Raw genomic sequence first — 25,790 nt, forward strand, 5'->3', positions numbered from 1 at the left:
AACCAAAATGGCGACAGTCTAAAAGAGAGGAAGGACGGGTAAACGGTGTCAAGTGCAATGACAAACTTGAGGACACGACTCGTCGTCCCGAGGAGGTAAGTGCCCCGCACCACAGCCCGCTGTCCGGTTTTTGATGTGCGCAGGGATACGTCGCGGCCAGGTGTGGTCATTAGTCAGGGATGAGTCGCTGTCGTGGATCGATGTAAAGATATAACGCTATATATATATATATATATTTATATAACCCAAAAACACTGCATTGACCGAGAACTGGGGGAAGCTGCTGCCGACTCAACTTCAAAGGGTTCGCGTTTGCAACACTGTCTCTGCGAGACACCGCCGTCAGTTTGGTCTTGAGAGGCTCAGTCTGCGGGCAGAGCAGCTAGCAGACTGTCGCAGAGCCTGTCAAAGTAAAGCTCACGTCTGAGCGGCAGGCAGCTCTCTGCTATCCAGCTGAATGATTCCAGTTTGTACTAAAGGACAGTCAATTTTATGGCAACACTGAAAACAACCTTTTTCTTATTTTTTATTTCTGACTTTGACCCACAAGAAACACAGAGAGACTGTAAGAGAGAGAAGTGAATTATAGTGACTGTAACGTATGGAAGTTGTTCAATGTCAAAAGTAGTGCTGGTGGCTAACGCAAAGTTCAACTCTCATCGACCTGCAGGTTGAGACAAGATGACACTGCAGGGACAGAAAAAAGTGCAGAGGACTGCAGCAAAAAAAAATGCACGTTAAGCAAAAAAAGCTTGGAATTAAAGAAATAAAGTGGATCTAATCTTATGGAAGTTCTTCAATGTCAAAACTACTGAGTCAGCATTTAAAACAAAAAAGAGTACTCACATCATTGCAAACGTGAAGATCTAACCGTCTGCTCCGGAGAATTTTAGACCTCAGGTGTAACACCCACCAACTACTCGTCTAAACCTGTGTCAATCCCTGTAAACCATTAAAACAATCACTCAATGCATTGCATTTTAATAGTTGCTCTAATTACGTTCGTGCCATGTTATTGCGGGAGACCAGTGACGGAAATGATGTGCGTTTTTTTTTTTTGACATAGCGGATTGTTCTCATTAGCGAGTGTAATCAAATTCCATGTGTATTTTTGTTTACGCAATTGTTTCCCATCTAAAATGAGCGTGCCTCGTAAGCGCCGGGGTGGGGAGGGAAAATGAACTTGACACAAGGGGCCCCACCAAAAAGCGGTGCTATGTGCAGGCAGTCGCTGACACAAGCCAGACAAGCATGTAGTAGCCCAGCTTCTAGCGGACATGCTACACAGGTAACCACGCAATATCTGTAGCAAAGAGACATAAATGTGCGTTTGAGTAAATATCAGCAGACGAGACCCGCCTTTTCATTTAACATGGTGATCCATCCATTTGCATCTAACTCTGGTCTCCTGTGACAACTCGGAATCGTTGCACCAATAATCCATGAAAAATACGGCAATAGGTGATTGTACGGGACGACTGTCAATCGCGAGCAAAAGAACTGATTGGCAGAGATAACGAGCACGGTGGTAAAAAATAACGACCGCTGTGTTGTTTTTCCCGCCGCAGACATCCCCGCTGTCGGCTCAGGATCGGAGCTTTGCATAGCGAAGGCCTACGTAAGTGAGTCCGCCGCTCCTTGCCGGTGTCTGAGGACGAGCTTGCGTTTCCATAGGAGGGAGTCAGTGGCAGCTTAGCCGGCCAGTGTCTGCTGTATTAGTACACCGCCTGAGAGTGAAGGAGTCAACTGCTCGACTAAATAAATGAGATGGTCGAGGCGCGTTATCCACGAATTGATTATGTGTCACTTGACAAGGTCAAATATTTTAACCAAGATGCCTGAAGTCCTCGGCATAGCAAGCAGCTCTGTGTTCTCTGTTGGCTTGGCCGGCTGCTTACACAGCTATAAATGAAGACACCGGGGACTACTTAAATGGGAGTACACTGGCCTGAATTAGCAACCCAGCTGAGGAGCAGCTGAGGAGATGGGATATTTTAGTAATCAGGTGGGCCTAGCAAGAACATTGAGGTCTGCAGAAATATATCAAGAGGCGGGGGTGGAGGGGTCGGATAAGGGCAGCGTGCCTTTAGAGAATCACACAGGCTGAATCGCTGCTTCAACTCGTTAAATCATCCGCATTTTAATTAACAACTGTCGTGGTTGTTTCTCTTGGTGCCGAACACATTGAGCTGTTCTGTTCAGTTTTTAACATCTTCATTATCACATTGAATCGTCCAGAAACGGTGAAAAACTTCCGTCAAACTTCCCAGACTTCAGCATTATATCAAAGGTCGACTGTTATAGTCCGAAAAGTCAATTTACTATGACATAAGACAGAAAATAGTTGTAAATACATTTTGTTGTTGGTAAATTAATTGGCAAATCATTTCAGCTTTAGTGTCTGTGTTATACACATTGTACACTGCCTTTGCAAAACATCTACATTTTGATGTTGTGAGGCCTAAATCAAGGTTACTACAAGGCAATTTAATTTTGTGTCGAGTTTAATGGTCCCTGTGGACAAAAGTGGAAGTGTTTCCGAGCACCAGAGTCCCATTTTTAGAAAACCTCTCATTTCACTGCTGCAGGAGTCTGACAGTCTGCAACAAACAAGGCCGAGGTCTGGTTCTCCTGAGCCTCCAGCGGGCTCAGCGGTGGTGGCCAGTGGGGTCTGAGCTAAAGGAGTTCCTGAATGATTTCATCTGATTGAGTTTGACCCAGGTGGCGCCGATTGAAAAAACGCTGAGAATGACTATATAAGAAAAAAAAAGGCAATCTCCAATTGCCTCATTTACTTATACAGATCCTATAGAGTCATCCGTATTAAATTGAGACCGTTTCATAACCAATTAAAAGTTACATATATGAGTCAACTTAATTTTGAACCCCAACCGTAATGTCTTCCTAAACCTAACCAAGTGGTTGTTGCCTCAACCCGAACCAAAGGTGGTTTGGTTCCTAAACCATAACCAAAGGGATTCACAACGTTGACCATGTTGTTGAAGTACCCTGTACTTTGAGTAAATGGTGTGAAATATGCAAAGAGTTGGGAGTGTGAACGTTTTTGCTGTAGCATTACCCAAAGAACCCAAACAATTACCAAATGAAGCCAATGTAAAAAAAATAAATAAACAAAAAGGCTTCAACATCAACTAATCATGTCATCACTTCCATCATAATTCCTTGTGTGGTTGTCCTCAGCTTTCACTTGTGGATCAAGTGTCTGGTTATTGGGGGACGGATTCCCCGAGGCAGTGTGTCAAATGTAATTATGAAATCTTACTCAAACCTGAAATGTTTATTTTATTTTTTCTTACAGAAAATCACAGGTATATGTGTCGTGAGCATCTTTATTAACGTAGTTAAAAGAACACTCTCTCTCTCTCTGTTCCAGGTGTGTTTTCTCAGAGCCATGCGGTGGAAGCGGTGCTTTGACATAGACTCGTGAGTGCACATTTGTATCCTTTCTTTCTTTCTTTCTTGTTAAACATCCTGCATGATTATTGAGCTCTCTCCCCCCCTCCTGTCGCTCGAACTTGACGAACACTGTGTTAGCAGAATATCGTCTCCTATCGGAAGCGCTATTGTCGCCTCGTCGCTTATGATTCAGACGAGAATCTCAACAAGGTGACCCCCCCCTCCCTCTCTCAAATAGCCGCTGAACTGAAAGGACGAGTATTCGAGCGAGTGTTGATTGCGTTCAAAATTGAAAAGCAAGAAAAATGAGTGTCGTGCGCGCGTCTAACGTTCTCGTTATTGACGCCGCCGTCATTATAATCGCAATGGCGGAGCTAAAATGTGACCCCGCTCCGAAGAGGTGTGATCATTCAGAGGCACAGTTGTACGTCTCCTCGCCAGCTTGACACCTGAAACTGTAGCTCCGATGTGTGAAATGCTCTGAAACTGTGTGCTGGGTGTGATTACCAGTCAAATTAAATCTGAGATGTCAGTTACATGTGTCAGTGCTTCCACTCCTACACTTGGCAGGTTGCTGGGAGTGACAAGCCGGCTGTTGATTATTCTCCAGTGTGAAACAAAATCACTGACACACAAGTGTTTACGATGCTCCAGTCTTTGTTTAAAATGTTTTTTTAAATGCTCAAGCTTTTTCAAAAAGTACTACTAGAATCCCATTGGCCCGGAAAAAAAAGTAGTGCCAACACAGAAATTGTTTTTATCATTTCTATCTGTGATTTCAAGTGTTGCATGGAGGTCATTTGAGGTCACACAGGTTTTTATTTACATCCGTAATTTACTAAATAGTTATTGTGTTAGAGTTAAGTGCTGGTCCTGACTACACAACACCGACTTTGCAAACACGGAAAGCTGTGTATCTATCCAAGTTACTTTACTGATGTATTTTTACAGTACTCTATGATGTTGGCCCTTTTAAAATAAGGATCTCTACACGGCGTCTAATCTTCCTTATGGGTGTCACTTTTCTTTTTAAAGGAAAGAAAATGTATCATTTGAGTCATTTTTCAAACAGAAATGCCAGCGATTCTCGACATGAAACATGTCAACATGAAGATTTGCTGCGTCTCTTTGTCTCAGGTGACAGTACAGTATCTTTGGGTTTAAAGGTCTTTTCAAACTGTTGTTTTTATCATGAATACTTTCACACAAAACAAAATTGTTACCCGCCGAAAAAGTGACATAGATCATTTTTTATCCAGAACAAGAACAATTTAACGAAATAAAGGCATCAACCAATTGTGTTGCTTAGTTCGGACATATTTAAAACATTCACTATAGAGTACAACAACATGTATGTTCTGTAGTCCGAAGCCAACTTTATCACTTTAACCTTTCAGCCTTGAGGAAGGCAGCGCAACCAGATTCACTCTTTCCAATCTTACCTTTCACAATAAAAGCCCTAGACAGAGGCAATGCTTGACTTTTACCAGAGGGAACTCAAGTTCGCTCAGAAGCATTTCCCTAAAAGAGAACTAAAATAGCTGCCAGTAGCTTAGGCCAGACGCCAGGACGCTGCTCTGGGCCAATAGGATTCTAGTAGTCGGTTCATCTGCCTGCACAAATCTATTCCAACCTTTTGTCGCAAGTGAGTATTTCTCCCTTTCTCGTTGTTTGTTGATGACGTCCCCGGTGAGTAAAGTCCTTCATTCAGCTCGTTGTTTGGACAAAAAGTAATGAATGGTCTCGAGGCATCATGAGCATTCTTTACTATTTTAAGACTCCAAACCAACAAAACAAAAAACGTTTAACTCAAAGAAATATTGTCAGATTTTTTTTTGGATAATGAAAATAACCATTCTATTGCCACATAACATCAATACTACTGAACTGTCGTCAACCAGGTTTTTTTCCCGCACTTTTCATAGTTTTCAAGATGCAAATATGTTTTTTTGCCAGACATTTCATTGTGTTTTAATTTCAACCTTTTTACTGAAATATCAGCTATTTCCCCTGCGTATATTTCATAGTTTTTTGCTTCCTCAACTTGCAGCTCAACTGAGAGGAATTTTTGCACAAACAGTTTGGCCGCATTTCTCGGGATCGGCCTGATTCAGACAAAACCCCTTTAACCTGATTGCTTGACGATCGCTTTTGGAGCCGGTTCATGTCGTGACATAACATCCAAACTTGAGATTCACGTTCTCTTCAATGCGTGAGTTTTTTTTAACATTTAGATTTAAAATCACATGTCACTGTGTTGTTAAAAAAAGCAAAGACTTTTTGAGGAGGAAGTTGTTTTTAAAGGATGGGCCGAGGCAGGTGAGCCCGCTTTGGTCCATGAAAGCCTGAGTGAAGCCGCCGGTCAGGAGCTGCAGATGTCTTCAATCCAGCCGGCTGCTCAGCCTTTGCAGAGTCTCACTGTTATGGAGCGTTTCCTCCACTAAGGGGCAGAATATGATCACTGATGCGCTCAGCCGTCCTCGCTCGCAGAGGACGATGCGTTGGAAAGCAGCATCAGTTGTGCACTGTGTAATCTTATAAAATTGAAATAATAATAAAAAGGAATTGTATGCAGAAGTGGGGGACACACACAAACACAAAGAATAGCTTATTATTTAAACACTTGTATTTGTTGTTGTCCTAAAAGGAAACCTGTAAATACATACATTGATATAACATGCAGTTATGACTAAAGAATATTCCGATGTATTAAAATAATAATGATAATATGATCAAATATTTGGAATAATTTGCACTCGTCATGCCACAGAACTAAACGAATAATTACATCCAGATATCCGGGCTACATATTTATTCTATTTTAGGTCTAATCAGAATGTCAAATCAGAATTTATCCCCTCGGAACATTTCACAAGTCCAAGTGGCGTCTGTCTCCGAGGGTTCGGATTAGCGAGCTTCTATTGTGCATGAGCTGCGAGGCGGCTAACCCTTCCTGTGATACCTATCTAAGGTTGAGCTCAGCACTTTCCTCATTAATTTCCCACTTATTCTCCGAGTTGGCTGTGATATTCTCGAGACTCGAGCAACGCGGGGCACAGGTTAGGCGCAATTATGCTGACGGAGGGCTTTTTTTTTCCCAGCTATGCTCAATGAAATGTGGAGTACAGGATTAGACGTGTAGAAAGTTATATAGTGATTAACCTTCATTTGAGTCCCCTCGGTGATCTCTCGACAGCAAATCCTCCCGCCGTCAGGTACGCTTCCCCGACTTGATAAGTGACCTTCAAAATGATAGATCGAGGCATTCCAGCTTCTTCTTTATGCTTTCGAAGCATTTGTTTGGCCTTTCAGGTAGTTTAAATGCTTCCTTAAAGTACACACCACTTCCATTCCTTTTAGCCGCGTGGCCGTATCGATTGAGATGGAACTTAAAGTTCCCCTGTGTAGTTTCTTACCACTAGAGGCGCCGTGGAGCACAGGACAGTTCACCTTTTTGAGGTAATCCTAGCGCTGTCTTGTTATACCTTTTTTTAAAATTTAAAACAAAAAATTAAGTCTCAATATGTCATGGGAAATGACTCACGCAGTTTATCTTTTTGTATTTTATGCACATTTCTATGGCCGCAGGGGCCATCTTTTGGTAATTACAGGTACTGTATATATCACAACTGTAATACCTGAAAATACTGCAAAAAAATGAAGAGAAACATATTTATGTATTTACAGATTTTTTTCCGTAGGGTTCTGTTCATGAGTGTTGCAGTTGAAGAAGATGAAACGTATCATTATTGGCCTGCATCGTGAATGCAGTTGATCCATTCAGGGTCAAATGTTTCTTCTAAAGAAAACCAGGCGCTGCATCTGAGATCTCCATCTTAGGAAGACAGTCTGTTTATTGATGGCAACAACAAGTAGACGTCTGCCAGTGGGGTAGAGATTGTTTTAACCAGTTTCCTCCACAAATCCACTTGTTTCATGAATAATCTAGAAATGCATGTCAGTCATTTCAAACAAGACAGGATAAAGTTCTTTTAACAAGCGTCTTTTTGTTTGAGAATATTGTTACCCTGTTTTTCTTTTCATTTATTTGAGGGATATACAGATGTTGGAACTTTGTTTGTTCATGTTTCTGATGTGGTGTCGGCAGTTATTGCAATCGAACCGATAATGGTTGAAATTGCATGGAAACGATGTCTTTATTTTCAGCAAGCTAAGCGCACCTCTTTAACAAGTAGCTGAAAAAAAAGAAAAAATCGTGTTAATCCGCTAATGATATAGGGGGAAAAAATATATTAATAAAACCTCAAATATCAGAGTCGCTGAGCTCCATTTAATCAATTAAATGTATTGATGCCATCATTTTCTAGTTATGCAAAGACATTAAACACGATCCCGGTTTGAATCCGTGTTGTTTCATGCCACGACGTTCTAATCGCCGCTAATCCTTCTTCTTCCTCCTCGGATGCGACTGGCGAAGCCTCTTCGGGTTTTCCGATGCCGCCTCGTGTTTTCCTGTGCGTCTGTGGCCGGCTTTTGCAACAATGGCGGGCTCCCTCCCTCGCCCCTCGGAGAAAAAGGACATTTTCTTTGAGCCCCCTTTGATTCGGCCCGATTTGTTTTGATGTGAGGAGTGAGTGGTTTTTAAAATCTCCTTAACTCCCCGGGCCTGGCCCAGCCTCCCACAGGGCTAATGACCGCAGCCTGGCCCCCGCGTTGAATAATACAGACGCTGGCGAGGGGCAAGTGGGGAGGAGGGCACGGGGTTAGACACGGGCCCTCCTCCTACAGTACACCTCCATTGATAAGATTGCATTAATTGGTATGAATAGAGAGGTTTTTTTTCCTCCTTCCTCTCTCCCTCTCCTTGTATACATTTACCATTATACTCATTAGCTTCCCGTTGCCTCCCAGCAAGCTTCTCCTCCACATCCCCCGGGGTCTCCTGGGAGGCAATTTGCATCTCTCCATGGTGTCCCTCTGGGGTTATTGAGGAAATATTAGCCCCTTTTCTTCTGTGGCCCGACCCCTTTGATTTATTTGGAGCCGGGGCCGATGGAGTGGCACTCACATGTTAATGACTGGCGTTGATACAGGCCCCTGGTGCAAGACGACTCATTGATCTGGGTTGAAAAGGTACAATTGACAAGCAGCGCTGAATAATCGCCTTACATGCGTCTGTCTGTCAGTGTGCGTGTGTGTGCGTGTGTGTGCGTGTGTGTGTGGACCTTGGGAAATGACGAGAGGGAATCCCGTCGCTGTCGAGGCCGCGGCGCTCAAGCTGTCCACTTAGAGTCCCCCAATAGAGGTGGATAAATAGGCGCTTCCTTTGTCGGCCCGCCGCTTCCCGCGTGACTTCTTGGCCCGCCGCGGTCCTTCATCTCTTTGACCGCGCGCTCACGCCGGAGCCCGCCTGAGCCACTCGGAGCTCCCTAAACCCAAATCAGAGGCTTGCACACGACACACTTGATCCAGCTCCTGTTTAGAGTTGTTTGTCCCGGTGCTAATAATAGAACTCAAGGTGCCTGCTGAGGGCTCACTACGGTTGCCATTAGTGACTGCGAGGCCCATGCTCCCCGCGTCACCCCCCGCCCTCCCCCTCTCCAAATCCTGCCGCGGTGCACTCGCACATTATGTTTTAAAGAAAGATAATGAGAGGTTTCATCCTAATACCTGCGATACTTGACATGCCTCCGAGTTTTAAGCCCACTGATGTCTGCTGAGCAATGTGGAGCCCGTCCTCAATTTGGAGAGCAGCTTGACACCAACTCCCTTTCATCTGAATGGTCACATGTCTGCAGCAAAGCGGCAGCAACAAAGTTTGATATATATTAATAAACGCATCCCAGCCGAAGAGGGAGGCATTCGCCCGAATCCCGGCAACAACTTCTGTCTTTCCTGGTGTTTGTACACTTTCGGTTATATGGTAATCGTAACATTTAATAAAAGTCAACACCCTATAACTGCCGCCACCCGGCGCCGCAGTCGCAGCATCTCCTCTGCGTATACTTAGAACAGATTAGAGGTTATGTGTATCAATTGCGCAGCTCATGCATATTGTTGCGGGGGAGGGGGGCGGGTGGGGCAACGCGAGAAAAAATGGAAATGTGCCATTTTCGACGAGCCGGCGCAGCGTGCCAAAAGTGGGCAAGCGGGTAGCGCTGGCGGTGATGGTCGGGGTTTGTTTTCCTCTCGGCATCGGGAGATGAGAAGTCGTGTATCTAAACAGAGAAGATATGATGTTTATGAGAGCCATCTGCTTCGGCAGCCCGCTGCCCTCCTCAACGTGAGAGCTGCCTCATTAAAACGGTCACATGCCTGAGAAATTTCTTCTTCTTTTTCTTCTTCTTCCTCTTTTTTTTTTTTTTTTTTTTTTTAAAGGAGTAGAGTTTAAAACTAACAAAGCCTTGGGAAATCCCCATCAGACACCCCTCCCTTAATCCATTTAATTTTGAAAGGTATTGTTTAAAGCTTTAAAGTTTATATCGTTTAATCCCCCTCCAACACTACGGGCAGCAAATGAGGCCGTGTCAGCAGCTTGAACAGATATAATCTACTCCACACAACAGAAAATCCTCCTTCAAGACAAGGTTGCATGGGGTTTCCTGTGAACTCACTGTTTGATGTTTCTACCTGCTATTGAACATGACTTCTGTCTTAACCCAACTGTCACTCGCTCCCTGTCCCCTTTTATCACCCCCAATGTTCCCGCTTCACCTTTTTTCATCAGTAAATCTACCATCACAGCCGCCTCACTCGTTCCGCTTTCTTTTCTTTTTTTTTTGGTGAGGAGATAGTTGCAAGGAGAAGTTTATTGTGGGCGGGTTTGTCGGAGGCGAGGGGGGGGGTTGGAATATGTGTCGGACGAAGGATTGTTTTTTTTGGTTCGCCTAATTTGGTGTCACCTGGTTCAAGGCATCACTCTCACCAGGTTAACCCTCATAACTCATACTTAGTTTTCTTGCCCAGAGTTAAATATGTCTGTCTGCTAAATGTGACGCTACAGCCAGCAGCTGGTTAGCTTAGCTTAGCATAGGCAGTGGGGAAACGGCTAGCCCGGCTCTGTCCGAAGGAAACTAAACATGCCGAAGACAACTTGTCATTTGACTTTGTGATTTTCTTTTTCTTTGTTCTAAACATTGAACTAATTTGATATAAAGTATTTATTAAAGAGCTGCGGAGCTACTGATCTGTTACCCTTGGTGGTGTGCGGCCTACGCAGCTGTAACTCAATGTAGTCTCTCGTTCAGCTTTTGGTTCATCAGTCTATTTGAGAAAAGGGAAACATTCCTGGACATTATTGTCCATATTCACAAGACAAATGGTTATCCGCTCCAGACGGGGTCAGAAGTGAACGCCCGACAAGTACTTCTCAAATACCTTGACGATGGTACCTTTATTATCTCAACGAAATGTACAAGGAACAAAGAAAAATGGCCTGAAAGAAACTACATTTCTCTGACACTAAATTAGATACTTTTTGTTTTAGACACTAATATAAATAAAACCTTCATGGCTTTCACGAAATCAAATGATTGGTCCGGTATATTTTCCAAGGTTAGACATTTGGTTAATAACGTAGTTAAAAATGTTAACGGGGGGTTGAATGAGATTTTCTTGCTCCTGGAAGGAAACGTGAAGCTTCCCGTTTCACTTTGGCTCTCTGTTACCAAAAGTCAAGTTTTTTTTCAATAGTTTCGAGTATTCATACTAAGCTGGGCTTGCTGGCTGCAGATATCATTGCTATTTTATGTAAGGGTAGATCCCAAAAATATGGAACTATTCCTTTTAAAGTTACCTCTCCCAGTGGTACTTTTTTTCTGTGAATCTTCTCTTCACACACTAGAATGGACACCAAATATTCTTAAAGCATGCATTAGCGTTTAATTTTCTTCCAATAAAGAACATAATTTTCTTTGCAACACACCTCCTCTGGTGCTCACACATTTCCCTTTAATGTGTAATTTGAGTCGTATAACTCGGTATCTATTTTCACTCAAGCAGTAAATTACATTGTTTAGTTATCAAAGGCTTTGCGTAATTACATTTGTGCAATTCAGGATGACAGGGCTGATAGTGTCTGCACAAGACGCTGGCATACATAATCACAGCCAAAATCCCATTAGGGAGAATGGAGTCCATTATTATGGAAATGACCTTTGGGTGACAAGAATTCAGTGGGATAAAAGAGTGCGTAATCCAGACAAAGGCAGCGTGTGAAGCCCCTCTCTTTATTTTCTCCCGTGCAAATTTAAGAAATCTGGGGTGTTTCGTGAAATCTGCCGTTGCCGTGTTTCTTCACGTCCCTCCGTTAATCACATTGAGGAAAACTAAGGTTTGGCTTGTGGCGTATTCAGCTAATTTCTTCCTGCCTTCTGCCGTTTCGATAGTGTGGAAAACCACGTGGGCTCAGAGAGGAGAAGGAGAATGTAACATTGTATTTTTTTTGTTGTTTCTTTTTCTTTCCGCTGTGGCACCTTCTCCGAGAGAACGTACTCACCTTGGGATTACTGGAATGTCAAGCCGAATCTCCGTCTGTTTGTTTTTGAGCCTCGCTTTGATACTCTCGCGCTTAAGAGGCGGCTTCATAAATTCACATTGTGTCAAATAAATCAATGGATCCCATTAGCCGAGGAAGTTGTGTGGCGCGGTACTTGAGGGACCGCTCCCCCCCCCTCCAACCCCTCTTGTTTAGACATTTCTCCAGCAAGAGGCGATGGCAGAGGAGTATGAGGTTGGCTGTTGATCCACACAGACAGCTCCAGCGGTTGAAATGGTTTGGCTGACTGGTCCCAGTTGGTTTCCAGCGCCGTCTCCACTGTGCTGCCAGCCCGGGTCTTCAGTCGCACAAGGAGAAGGAATTTGCCTCGACACTCGCAGCCCTCACAAGCCGACAGCGCCAAAGACAAGTTTGGCTATTTTGGTAGTTTGCATTAAATAATTTATGAAAAGAAATGTCCCTGTGGATATTTCTGTTAATTGTTTCTGTTTGTTGTGGACAGCTAGACTTAGAATTGGCCTGACTACATTATTTTCTAAGCGATTTGTCTCGACCATTACGATTTTCTGGATCCAAAGTGACTTCATCTAACGGCCTGTTTTGTTCAATCAACAGTGCAAAATCCCCAAATTTACAATTTATATAAAACGGAATAAAAGCTACAAATACTGCCATTCAAAGAGGTTGAGACCAGCAAAACGTTTTGGCATTAATTCTTGATAACTGACTAAAATGATTGCAGATTAATTTTCTGGAAATTGACTAATCAGTGAATAGACTATTGTATTTGAGTAACTGTACTCTCTTCTTGTTTTTTATCCCAAAAGCACACACACACAACACAAAAATCAACCAAACATATATTTAACAAAATAAAGTCTATGTACTTCGAGACTTTCTATATATTCAGTGTGGAGTACCTTGAGTATTCTTGGATGTAATCAGAGTACCTTTTACACCTTAAAACAACTTGTGTTTAATTTTTTAGCACCCATCAATTGGTTATATTACACATTAAAAGTAATTAGCCATATCAGATATTAACCTTTTTTGTGTTAGTCTTGATGTTCTATTCATTTGCATTTTTGACACAAGTGATCAATCTCCATATCACTTGTACACAGAAGGTGTCTTAGTTTCCTCCTGCTCGTCCTCTACGTCTCAGCTTCTTCCTCGATTGGTTCCCGCTCCTCATCATCTTCATCTCAAATGATTATTAACTCAAGCTATTTTTATTTAATGGATTGTCCGGATCTTCTGGTGAACCAGGAGTAACCAAAGTCACACAACGACACTAACCGACTGAGGCGGTGGTGGAGCAGCAAGCCTCGTGTTCTGCCTGGTCAAATTATTCAGTTTCTTTTTCAATGGAGTCTGGTGGCTTTGGAACGAGTTCATACATCTAAAATACGTTTTGCTGATGTCTCCGTCCACAACAGTACTATTACAGTCGGTAATACTCTGAACGTGTATAAGTATGTCATACAACTCCACTAAGACTCAAACTATAGCCCTTTAACTTCTTCCATAGTCCAGCATTTCTTTCTGCCTCAGTCGCTCCCCTTGCATCTTATTGTGTCAGGCAGTTTACTTACTATACAGCAGCTAAATATACATTTTTTTTGTCTTGTTTAATGGCCACTTGCCCCATGACATGTAAAGTCCCACAATAGCACCCACCCTCTAACTACCTCGTGTTGTTAGAGGATTATATTTAGTGCAATTTATGTCTTAATGATTGTAAAACAATGTCATCTGCTTTCAAGAGCAAAAAAACATTAATTCAGGCAGGAATACTCTTCCAGGCAAGTGTATGGCATGTTGTTCATGAAATGAGCTTGTGCACAGCAGAGAATGGCTGGAAGATGAAAGAGAACAGGGCCTGACATGCGCCGAGGCTGTGTGCCAGACTCAAAGCCACGCTGATGTGAGTACATGGCACCATTCCCAGCCCACCAGCTCTCGAAACGCGCGCCACGCAAGATCATGTTCAACTGCATGACTTGAAGTGATTCAAATTATTTTTCTCTGTTGGTACAAATTAAAGCTTTTATTGTTGTGAGCCCGCTGTTTATCATGCACACCTGCTGCGACCTAATGCGATCCAGTGCAACGGCCTAATAAATCCTGCCGAAACTAAAGCTGAGCAGATCTGTTCTGTTGGATTGCATCACAATGAACCCTAATAATGTCCAGCCTGGACAGATTAGTAGAAACGCCTCTCACTAACCTTATAAGCTTCACCGAGATGGAGCCATTTCGTTCTTATTACATCAGACTGCACAGATGTAGCTAATGAACTGGCAACTATATTGGACCAGATGTTTACAGTATCTTTTTATAAAAACAATTCTCAAACAGAAAAAGACGAGGCCCGACACACAACTGTGTTTGCTGTTGTCTAAGAATACACAATGACGGCGAGGCTCCTCCTGAATCTCATTTACAGAAACAAAAAAAGCGAGTGTCTCGGGGAAAATAGCAAACCGGGTTGGTTAAAGCTCACAGCAGATTGATCTGTGCATACAGCTTAACTGTATTAAAGCTCATAATCCCTGTAAACATCTCCAGGCAAGGCAGCGTCCGCCTTTTAACATCGACTAAATGAAAGGAATAGAAGCAAAGAAGTTCATAAAGAATTGCATTTTCTGTTGAAGCCCTGTTCGTTATATACATACATACATATAAATAGATGCATGTTGTGTGAGCTGGCTGCTAATGAAGCTCCGCACACATTTCAAACCAAGATATTTTGATGGTTTTGCCACCCCGCCGTTCGGGGGGTAACGACAAAGTTCTCTTTTAAATGGAGAGCGTCTGTTCCCCCTTGGAACCTTTTTACACCACAACAGATGGGGAGAATATGGAGCTCGGAAGGTTTTACCTCGGAGGTGGTAACAGTGAAGCCACTCATTAACACTGAATTTACCACTTCGTTAGCGACGCAGCTTCCTGTAGAGAGCGACCAGCCCTGGATGTCAAATCCCACTGAGCGCACATTTCAAACTAAATCAACCCTGGACAGCATATTGTAATCTGTCACGAGATGCAGCATGCACACGTTTAATCATATTCTGATCCTATTTAATTACTAAGTTTGTCTAAAAAGGATGAAAAAAAGAGTTGTGTGTGTGTGTGCGGAACGACGTAATATTTTCTTTTCAGGGCCTGTGTTTGTGTTTTAGACAGATTGTGTGCCTGCCAATTTGTCAGGATTCGAGTTACAACGGTCTCATGCTGGGATCCGTGTTGGCACCATCACAGAGTGATAAGACGCAATATGATCTCATTGGAGGTGTACTTTGTTCCCATGGAAATTGGTCAATTTTAGCAGACGACTGAGAACTTTAGGCGGGGGAAGCAGGGCAGGTTGTGTCCCAGAGGTACGCTCACATAATTAAGCATCCTATCCAGGGTATTCAGGGCTAACAGCAGGGTTTGTTGTGAATAGAGGTGGCGAAAAAGGGTGTTGGGGAAATCATAATGCGGCGCAGAATAATACCGCTCTTGTTTTATGGAGGAAAAAATACTTCTTTTTTTTATTTTTTTTTAACCGCACCACATTACCAGCGTGAAAGAAACGAGCTAGACTTTATTGAACCTGTTGTGCGAGAGTGTTTCATTTTGTAATTTACATCTGCATTATTTCCTCCTGCAAATTGTCTCCAGCTGGTTGAACACGGCACCCGAGTAAAATAAATATTAGGCTCGTAAAGCGACGCAAGCTCTTAGACGGCGCTCGCTTGATATGAATAGAAATATGAAGTGCACTTGATAAATTTGTGATTATTCTTTCATGTTTCAGAACGTACTGGTGCTATGTCTGATCTGGGTCGAAATGCACAAGAGGACAAAGACGTGGAATGGGTGTCTGACAGCCCAGGTCGAACTCAAGAGCCATTACAGAGTCACACATTCTCCCCGAAGAACAATGCTGCAGGTCTGTCCTCGGATGAACACGAAAACCCTTTAAATGGAACCCAGCCGAATCCATTTGTATACAGCGGGGTCCCCGCTGTTCCCCATGCAGGCAATTCATTGCCTTCAGGAGCACTTGTTAATGGACCTGGTTCACACCCCACCTCAGAGGTACACTGTGTCCTGAACAAAGGCACTGTTTTATCCAACAATGTCCTGCATGCCGCGTGGCAAGCGGGGAAGGACACGAGCCCCGAGGTGTTACCACCACCTAGTGAGCTTCAATCAGACGCTTGGAAGAACACAGCGGGGCCCGTCGTGAAAACACTGGCCACACAGCCAGGTGTCAACACGCCACCGTCTCGCTCGGAGGAGAATGAGTCCAAACTGGCCTGTCCCACACTGTCAGGTGCGGGCGGCGCGGAGCAAATGCACATTAGCCAACCTTTGACAAAGCAGACCACGAAAACAAGATCTCGCCGGGGCGCGGAGCGGTCAGAGAGCTCTTCGGATGATTACGAGGCAGCCGGGTGGGATTCAGCAAGGGAGCGCCTCTTGCGCGACGACAGAAGGCTGGAGACAAGAGTGATGCACCGAGGGGACAGGAAGCACAACACGCATGCAAAAAGCATGTCAGGCTCTCTGGAAAAGGTTAACAGCAGCTTAAATCACACAAACAGACGTTTCGGGTTCTACGGTGACGTCGGAAACATCGGCGACGCCGACCAAGACGTTTTTTGGGGTGCCCGATCTGATATTACATATTCCGTGGAGCCACTCAAAGCTCTTTCTAGGAACACAGCGTCAGACTCGCTGCACCATATTTATAGCGCCGCAGCACATGGAGGCTGTAATGAGGAAAATGACCCCGAAGATGAAGACAATTGCAGCACAAAAGTGGAACGGTTGAGGACGGAACAAGTCGAACGGGATCCACTTCTCTTTTCATGCACAACATGCAATGTTAATTACAAGGAGAGGAGACATTTCCATAGACATATGATGTATCATTTAGGCAAGCATAATCAGGTGAACAGTGAGAACGTCTCGCAGCCCTTTATATGCAAGGAGTGTGGGCGTTTGTTCTGTGATAGCGGCTCCCTCATGAGGCACATCATTATTCACCGAGACAGGCTGGAAAAACTTCTGGAGGGAATCAAAGATCTCAAAAACACCAAACTGGAAGACGGGGACGCCGCGCCGCCGCGCCGTCGTTGCGCACCCGGTTGCGCACCTAGTTGCGATTGCCCGAAAATCTCCGTCCAGCACGCCAAGACGTGCGACAATCTGAAGCACTACTACTTTTGTGAGGAGTGTAACTACGTTACGCTGACGCAGCAGGCCCTCGAGGCCCACCTGCGCGGCGCACACCTCAACGCGCGCGGGGAAAGGACCCGCGTCGACGCCGCCGAGGAAGCGGGCCGTGTTCAGTTTCGCCGCAAAGCGCGTTTCTTCACGAGCAGAGACGACGCAGTGTCGGCCGGGCGTTCCGAGCTGGAGGGTCCGCGGTCGCTCAGTAGTTTTAAAAAGGTCGCTGACCCGCCTGAACCAAATCTGCACAAGGCGGCTCTCGGAGGAACGACACATTTCCCCCGCCGTTCCGGTGAAAAGGGGGACCTTTATATTCAAAAGTCAAATGAAAAAAACCTAGATTCTCCTCAGTTTGAGTGCCATGTCGGTTGCACTGAAAACGCGCTGTCGCCGTCTTTGTGGAGGGTCGACAGGCACGGAAAATTACTCCCGCAGCCAGTGGAAAAATTAGATGTGGCAACTGATCTCACCTGCATGGAGGAAGACTCCGCAAACAATGACTGCGAGGCTTTTGGCAGCTCAAAGCAGGCAACCTGTCCTGCGACTGTCGATTTCTTACCTTCCGCCAGAAATCTTAAATTAGACCAGATGTTCTGTCAGGGTGGCAAGAACAACCCAGCGAGCTTACTACAAGCGCAGGCGAACCCAAATTCCCTGTCAATGAGAAAAATGTCAACGTCCTTGGATAACACTATTGACAATATGAATGGTAATATATCGGCACGGTGTTGCCAGAGCCTCAAGAAAGCGTCTGCGGATAAGGAGATGGAGAAAGGCTGCGAGGGCGGCAGTAAATTCAGTGACGGACTCAGTGGCGCCACAGGCGGCTTCTTGGAAAGAGAGAACGGGAGGAACCCGTACGCTAGGCGGTATTTCACAAAGAGGCAGAGGTTTTCAGCCGAAGACCAGAGCCCCCGTGTGCTCCATGATGAAGAGGATGGAGGTGAAGACTGTAGTGACATAGAGCAACTCATAATCAAGGAGGAGTATATCGAGAGCACAGCGCGTGGTGATTCCCCAGAGTCGCCTTGTATGTCTTCGGGGGACCGCTTTGATGTTTTCCCCACACCGGGGGCGGAGCACAAGCTCTGTCCCTACTGCCCGGCCGTGTTTGAGTCCGGGGTGGGACTGTCCAATCACGTGCGAGGGCACCTCCACAGGGTCGGCTTGAGCTACAACGCTCGGCACATGGTCTCGCCGGAGCAAGTGGCGTTGCAGGACCATCAGCCGCGAATCCGCAGAAGGATCCCCAGTGGCACCAAGAAAATGAGAAAAGGTACAATTGTTGGTGTCTGATTTACTATTTACTACTATATTAGTTGAGAAGACTTTTTTTTTTTTTTTTACGCATTCAAATTTGATAAAAAAATGATCTGGGGTCAGAGGTCGGGATTGTGGAAAATCATGTAATGCTGCACATCACACACTGACTGAAACATACCTTGCAAGCTAATAACATCCTCGTCAGCCTCAGATGCAATATGTGTTAAGTTCGAATCGTCAAACGTTAACGTGCTAAAGTGACCATGACGGCCATTATACCTGCTTATCAATGCATCTGTGTTGTGATTGTGGTAATTCTCTGTATGTTCACAAGGAGCAACTCCTTTCATAGTGTCATTGAGTTTTCTTAGTTCAAACATTAAGATCCTAGGCGCTTTAGGTGTACAGCTGCGTTACGTGATCCTGTTGTATATTAAAGTTTCTCAATACGCGTGTCTATTGCCTTCACAACATGACCCTGTACCTAAACGGTGCTAAAAGTGCAAACAAACGTGCGTTTTTGAGGGTCGGCGCTTCTGCGACAAAGTTATAGGTCAAGGCGGCTTAATCGGCTGTAACCTCCATATCGGCAGTGCGGAGCGGTGTCGTAATGGGGCACGACGGAGAAACCCAAGCTTTGTTTATACTCACACTTAGCGGTGTAACGCAAGTCTCTGCAGTATCTACGGAGGCCTTTACACTCTGTGCGCTGCATTATTCTCTTAAAACGATGGACAACAAACAAAAACAAGTATGAAAACATCTAAAAGACTTGCTGTAGCTGGCAAAAGCCATAAACTAACTTCCACTATGCTGAAAAAGGACCGTGATTATCTGTAAACTCATATCTCTTATTCATCGACTACTTCATATCTTTTGCACACAAGGCCAGTGAATAAACAAGCCAAGTTTCACATGCATTATAAAAGGTTGAACATCCTGTAAACAATTTGATTTGGCTAAAAAAAAATGCATTCAAATGAAGATCTTTATGACCTCCTGTTTCTCAAGCCTTTACAAGCGAACATGTCCCTCGACCTGTGAATAGGCGCACGCTCAAGCCCTCAGCCTCTTCCGCCAGCCGTAACTGTCTTCACGAAGACGAGCATAAACTAACCTTCACGCACTGAACTGCATGCAAAGCCGTCCAAGCAATGAAAAACAACGCACAAGAGGCCAGATAACAACACACACAGAAGGAGAGGGACTTCATTCTCTACTGTACTTTATACTTTACACATATGCTGCTATATTAATGCTCCGAGTCCCGTTTATTGCACCTTTTTGAGTTGTTCTTTCATTACAATGTTTTTTAAAATTACAAATCTCTTATATCTGATATTCCAGCTGTTAAACCAGAAACCCAAGGAGCGCACAAATGTCCCCTGTGCTGGGGTTGGTTCGATACCAAGACCGGCCTCTCCAACCACGTGAGGGGACACCTGAAGAGAATCGGCGGAAGTGTCACCAGCACCGGCAAGTCCCCGCTGGGCATCCTGAACGAACTGCTGCGGGACAAGAAGGAACATCAGAACATCCTCCAGGTCCTCGACGAGAAACAGTTCCCCGCACGGACCGGCGGCGATGGGCTGGTCCTGATGCGCATGGGCATCCCAGTGAAAATCCAGTTTGAGATGAGGAGCCCGCGTCCCATGTCGGTTGATAAGTTTGTACCAAAACAGGAAGCCGAGGCCTTCTCAGAGAGGGAGCTCCAGGTAGAAGCACAAGGAGGCACCGAGGCCTCCACAAGCACTTTAGTGGAACTGCTCAAGATGAGGCGGCAGAGTGTGGAGCTCACGGCGAGAAGCAACCGGGAAGCCCACGCCACCAGGAAGCTCTGTGATGTCACCAAAGATTACATGGAGCAACCAAACTGGGCTCATGGTATGACGTCTCATGTGCCGGGGGAAGTAGAGAGGGGGGGTCCAGGAAGTAGATTTTCACAGCATGAGGTGGTACAGTATCATATTAATCTTAACAATGTTAAAAAAAATAGTCAACATTTATGTAAAGTATATTTGATTTGAAGATATTTGGCAAAACCACTCATGAGATGGAAGAAGCACCGTTTACCGGGGAAGTTATTGACCAACCAATAAATCGTTCAGCTGAGTATTAATAGTGTACTCACTAATGTTCAGTCCTCTGATTGGTATCAAAATATAACGACACATTTTCTCAGTATCTCTTCATAGAAAACAAGCGGATGCCAGTTAACAATAGTTCACTATCATTTGATTTTTTATGTTTTTTTTATCGAGAAAAAACAACAACAACATCACTAATACAGTAGATTGAATGTCGCCAAAGTGCTTTTGAAGTTGGTATTAAAAAATCATGAGATCCTCTTGATGTTCAGTTGGAAGCCCGTCATCCGTGTTTCCACAATTTTGTTTAATGTCGGTCCAAATCAAACTTTCAGTGCCGGTACAATGAAAGATGAGATAAAAAACTGTAAAAGGTAAAGATTTAAATCACATTGCTCTTTGCTGAGCTGTAATGTCCTCATGGAGATGTCTTTTCTGTGCGTCTGGTGCTGAAAACTGGTGCAGATTCGCATTTGTAGGATACCATCAAGGTGATATTTAACCTGCTGTTTTATCACAGCGTCGTCGTTCCCATCGTATCATCACTCGCTAATTAAATGAAAATATAGAACTTGTTTTTTATCAATATTTATAGATCTGTAAATGAAATAAAATAAAAGCAAAATCATTTAAATTTTGAGGGATCTTTTAGGTTACAACTTAACCAATATTCTGGTTAACATGCGATGTGGCACAGCACTGCCACCTCCGGTCTTCTGTCAGAGGACTAACACGTCTGTGATGTTCCCGAGTAGTTTATGAATCCTCTGCGACTTTGGTGTATGTGAAAACAGCAAGATTGTGTTAAACTTCGCCATGTAACACTTTTCAGACAGGAGAGCGCAAATCAGATGCTTTGAATGAAACCAGGTGGAGGAGCACACTGGGAGTAACAGTTTTGCTTGATAATGAAATTACCGCGTGAACTCGCGCGCAATCCCACAATGCTTTTGTCCCTAAATAAAAGTGTCGCACCACTGATCTTTAAACCGCGATTCCAAACTGTAATTACATGGACATCATCCCATCAACTGTATGATTTACACCTAAACATGTTTTATCCACTGGTCCCGTTCTTTGAGTGTAACTTAGTTATTTTTTTTCTTCCAACGTTCTAATCTTTCAGGGGAATGTGATTCAAATGAGATTTGTATTCAGTGTAACGGCGCCTTCCCCGGGCTTCCTGGTCATCTTCGAGCCTTTGCACACAGGAAGAGGATTGCCATATTTGAAGAACCCGGTAAGTCGATGACCGTACGACTCAGACAAACGTCTCACGATGGATGTGGATTAGAATAATAAATATCAATACTGGGATTAGTTATTTTTGCCTCTTGCTAGTAGATTACTGAATGCGTTCCCTCAGATAAAGCAGTGTTTTGTCTTTTTAGGCGACGATTATAAACCCAAGAAGCCAAGGCCTGGGCTGAAGAAGAAGATGCTGCCCTCTTTGGATGCTGAGATTTACACGCTCACCTGCAGGTACATACAAGAGAAGGTTACATGTGTAAGCCGGGGAGCTCTCTGGCCGCTTGCGCATCTCGTATGTCGGCCCCAAATGAAAGAGATGAGAACCAGCCGCTCCTTTTCTGGGACCACCTGATAAGTCGCGGCCGCTGGGCATCTCGCCCACTCGCTCCCTAAAGAAAGTGCTTGCAACATCGTTACGACAGCATCGGCATGCCTCCATCACTCACTACGACAACGTGTTGTTGGAATCATTTTCTTTCTCATTGTGACAATGCTAGCACCGGGATGCAACCTTCACTTCCGAAATGGGATGACATTGCGGAAGTGCCTTTAACCTGCATTCTCTCCACTGACCATGAGGGGGAGACTCCTCTGATTGTAGAGAAGTCTAAGAAAATGACCCTGGTTTCTACGCTCTTGATTTATTACCTCGGTAAACATTGTAAACACAAATGTATAGTCTCAATCACTGGTTTAAAGTCTTTAATGTTAAACTACCCTTTTAGAGTGAAATAGACAATAGAGCAAGCAGAGTACGCTTCCATACTCTACTTGGGTCTATCTTGTGATTGACAGGTCGAAAATCAGAGACGAGGGATGAGTGAAGTGCAGGTTCTCACCGCTATCATTTTTTTTCCCAATCCCTAAAGTTGCATATTAGCCAATGCTTAGTCCCGATCCCATACCAGCGCGCTAAAAAAAACAGTTAAACTGGTTTTATATTTCTGTGAAAACGTCTCATTCCAACAACTGTTCATTCAATTCTCTCACCAAAAACGTCATCGTACGATATTACATTCAACCACATCGTGATAGTGTTCTGATTTACCTTCGCCCAACACTCATTTTTACTCAATGGACCTTGAACGCATCACAATGTTATTCAATGCAACCTGGTGTATGTTAATATGTAACTGGATGCAGGGGAAAAACGTCATACAATAAAACAAAGCTTTCATTCCACACTGGCAGAAGACGATTGTGCATCGACGATAGAGACGGTGACTTTGCTGCTTCTTTCTTTTTTCTTTCTTTCTCTCTTTCCTTCTCTCTTTCTCTCTCTCCACAGATTCTGCGACCTCGTCTTCCAGGGTCCGCTGTCCATCCAGGAGGACTGGATCAAGCACTTACAGAGGCACCTTCTGCACACCAGCGTGCCCCACTCAGGGTCCGGGATGGTTGAGGTTCTGGGTCTTCATCACAAAATACACATGAGTATGTCTCGTGAGCGCCCAGATGTTGAGTAGAGGTTTACCTGTCGAGAACTTCCTGTTGCGCGAAATTTTCACATTGTTTCTATAATCAAAACATTGTTTTAGACTAGTCCTGCAACCGTTTTTAGTAACATATAACAGGTTATCTAGACTACTTAATCATAGTATATTCATAATATTGTATATATTAGCGAAAACCTTATATAGGATATTTAATGCTATGCTTTGCCTTAATCCCACTTGTAGGATTGATCTTTTATTGACTGCTGGTTTACTGAAGCTGGTCTGGTGGTGCAGAACTGCCATAGTTAGAAAAAACATTGTTCTCCTGTGTCTTCTCCTTTGTCATGATAAAGAAAAGTGCCTTGTTAAAAAGCATTTTGTTATAATGACAAAAATATCCAAATATCTCAATTTCTTGTAACTTTTGAATGTCGTAAAGAGAACATTTCTCATTATAAAAAGAAACATTTCTCAATAGCTTATACTCTCCTTTTTATAAGAAATATTATAATTTTTTTTTTTTTTTCCCACAACAAGAAATGTTAAAAGGAGCATATGTTGGCAAAACACACAAGCATTTCAATTGAGTTCACGCCTCGCTTTCTTCTAGAGACGACATAAAATCAAACGGGGCTCTGGTTGTTAAGCAGTGTGCGCGGGGCTGTCGTTAGCTCGCGGATGCTTTGTGGGCTCTCACCTCCCTGCGCCTGCATCAGAGGGAGCATCTCTCTTAATCAAAGCGACATTCATTATGTCGGGACAGCTTGTTCTGTCGCTGTTCTCCTGCTTAACCTTCACCCATCAGCGCCAGTTCTGAAATCCGGCTCTCATTACAGCCGTGATAGCAACATCTTTTTATAATGAGGAATACTCTCGAGTTATAACAAGAATCACATCTAGTTATAACGACAACAACAACAACGTGTTGTTGGAATCATTTTCTTTCTCATTGTGGCAGCTCTGTATTGAAAGCTCGGACTCAATTGGGTCTTTCGTGGTTGAAAGACTTTTTTTTTTAAGCGCAGCTACAGTTTGTCCTTATTTGGGTCGCCTTCACAATTCGACACTACTTTATTTTTGTTTCCATATAGAAAGAACATATTCACATATATTATAGCACCAATATGAATCTATAGGTTCATTTCAGTAATGCCTATCTCTTGATGAAAGCCAACAACTCTAATATAAGCAAAAACAAGATGTACCTAAATCCAAAAAACATGTAGCTTTTTAAACAAATGTAGTTTTATGTATTCATTTATGTTTTGTTTTTAATCACTTTTTTCAAATTTGTAGACTTGTAGCGCTCCCTAATATACAATTGTCAATTTCTATAAAATATCTAATATACCTTCCTTACTCAGGCGTGATAGTTTTAAGACTTGGGCTGAGATTCTAATACAACATTTTGTAGATGTTTGTATAGAAATCAGTAGCATTAATAGTAAACTTGCATGATTTGAAAGTATCACTGAATTGAAATGAATAACGTGAATAAAAGCATTTATTAGTGATGCCGCGTTAAGTTCTAGTAAAACTGGAATATATAGGTAAAGGGGAAATGGGCCGCTTTAGAAAACAAAAGACTTCAACTGCAAGAGGCCTTATTTTTGTGAATGTCAATGCAGAGAGCCCAGCAGACGCAGGACAGACGAGGACGGTTCCTGGTTGTTATCCCAATGTATGATCCCAGTGTTTTTCCATTTGATTCTGCTTTATCTGTATTAAAACAATAACTGTCATGTCCATGTCAATAAAAGATCATTGCGCTTTATTCAGTCCCTCTTGGATGTGACAATACTGACCGAGTTTAAAGAATTTAACTTTTGCTGCCCCAAAACCTCCAGTGACAATTAATTGCGGCACAGGACGTGATGTATTTTATGATTTGGGCCTGTAGTGCTATTTATCAGTCTGTATTCTGCTGTTTTGGGGACATCGGTTGTAGAGAAATTTGCCCTCTCTCCCATACAATAGCTTCAGATAGAGGTCTGGGTTGTGGTTTTGTGACGACCCGGTTGCTCAGGATTATTTACCAAGCTTATTGTGAGAAGTTTCCTGTTGCCACTATATTTTTCTTTCTACCGTAGTTCCCACATGAAACTGCTCATGCAATTCCCATCGAGTCCTTTAATATTAAAGAGACGGCAGACTTCTCTAAGGCTGAGACCTTCAAAACTAAGCAAGTCGCACCAAAACAATCTAGACTGATAACTAGCACTACAGGTAAGAGGCAATATATGTTTTGTTTTGTTTTGGGGTAAACTGTCCCTTTTTTTTTTTTTTAAAGGAACCTTTTTAATCCCCATCATGAATGAAATAGACCGATCCCTTCGGCACTATTTGAGCCGCACGAAGATTTGAGCAAAACTAAAAACACAATAAATGTGTATTGTAAGGGAAAACGACGACTTTGGATGAAAATAGTGTTTAAAATGTGCATTGTGTCATGAAGAGACAGCTTTGATTAAAAGTTAACCCTTCCGCAATGGGCCGTTCCCTGCCATGGACCGTAGACAAAAAGTGGACATCGTCGAGTCTTGACGACTATGTCCACTTCTTGTATACTCTACACGTCCCCCATTGCCTTGTGGACTTCAGTTATGAAGTGTCAAGTTCGGCAATTTCGCTGTCGCCATCTTGACTTTT

The 25,790-nt window shown here is 43.6% G+C and overlaps 1 protein-coding gene across 1 annotated transcript; it reads left to right on the forward strand.

The window, feature by feature from the left end:
- Positions 1-24,895, forward strand: znf644b (zinc finger protein 644b). The gene is made up of 7 exons (XM_068589512.1): positions 1-95; positions 3,395-3,444; positions 15,681-18,380; positions 19,715-20,251; positions 21,581-21,694; positions 21,846-21,936; positions 22,994-24,895. The coding sequence occupies exons 3-7, from the start codon at positions 15,695-15,697 to the stop codon at positions 23,169-23,171; spliced, it is 3,606 nt and encodes a 1,201-aa protein (XP_068445613.1). The 5' UTR covers positions 1-95; positions 3,395-3,444; positions 15,681-15,694; the 3' UTR covers positions 23,172-24,895.
- The last annotated feature ends 895 nt before the right edge of the window (positions 24,896-25,790 follow it).

This window comes from Clinocottus analis, unplaced genomic scaffold (assembly GCF_023055335.1).
Source record: "Clinocottus analis isolate CAN_PGR_092001 unplaced genomic scaffold, fCliAna1.0.p SCAF_23, whole genome shotgun sequence".
Lineage (NCBI taxonomy): Eukaryota > Metazoa > Chordata > Actinopteri > Perciformes > Cottidae > Clinocottus > Clinocottus analis.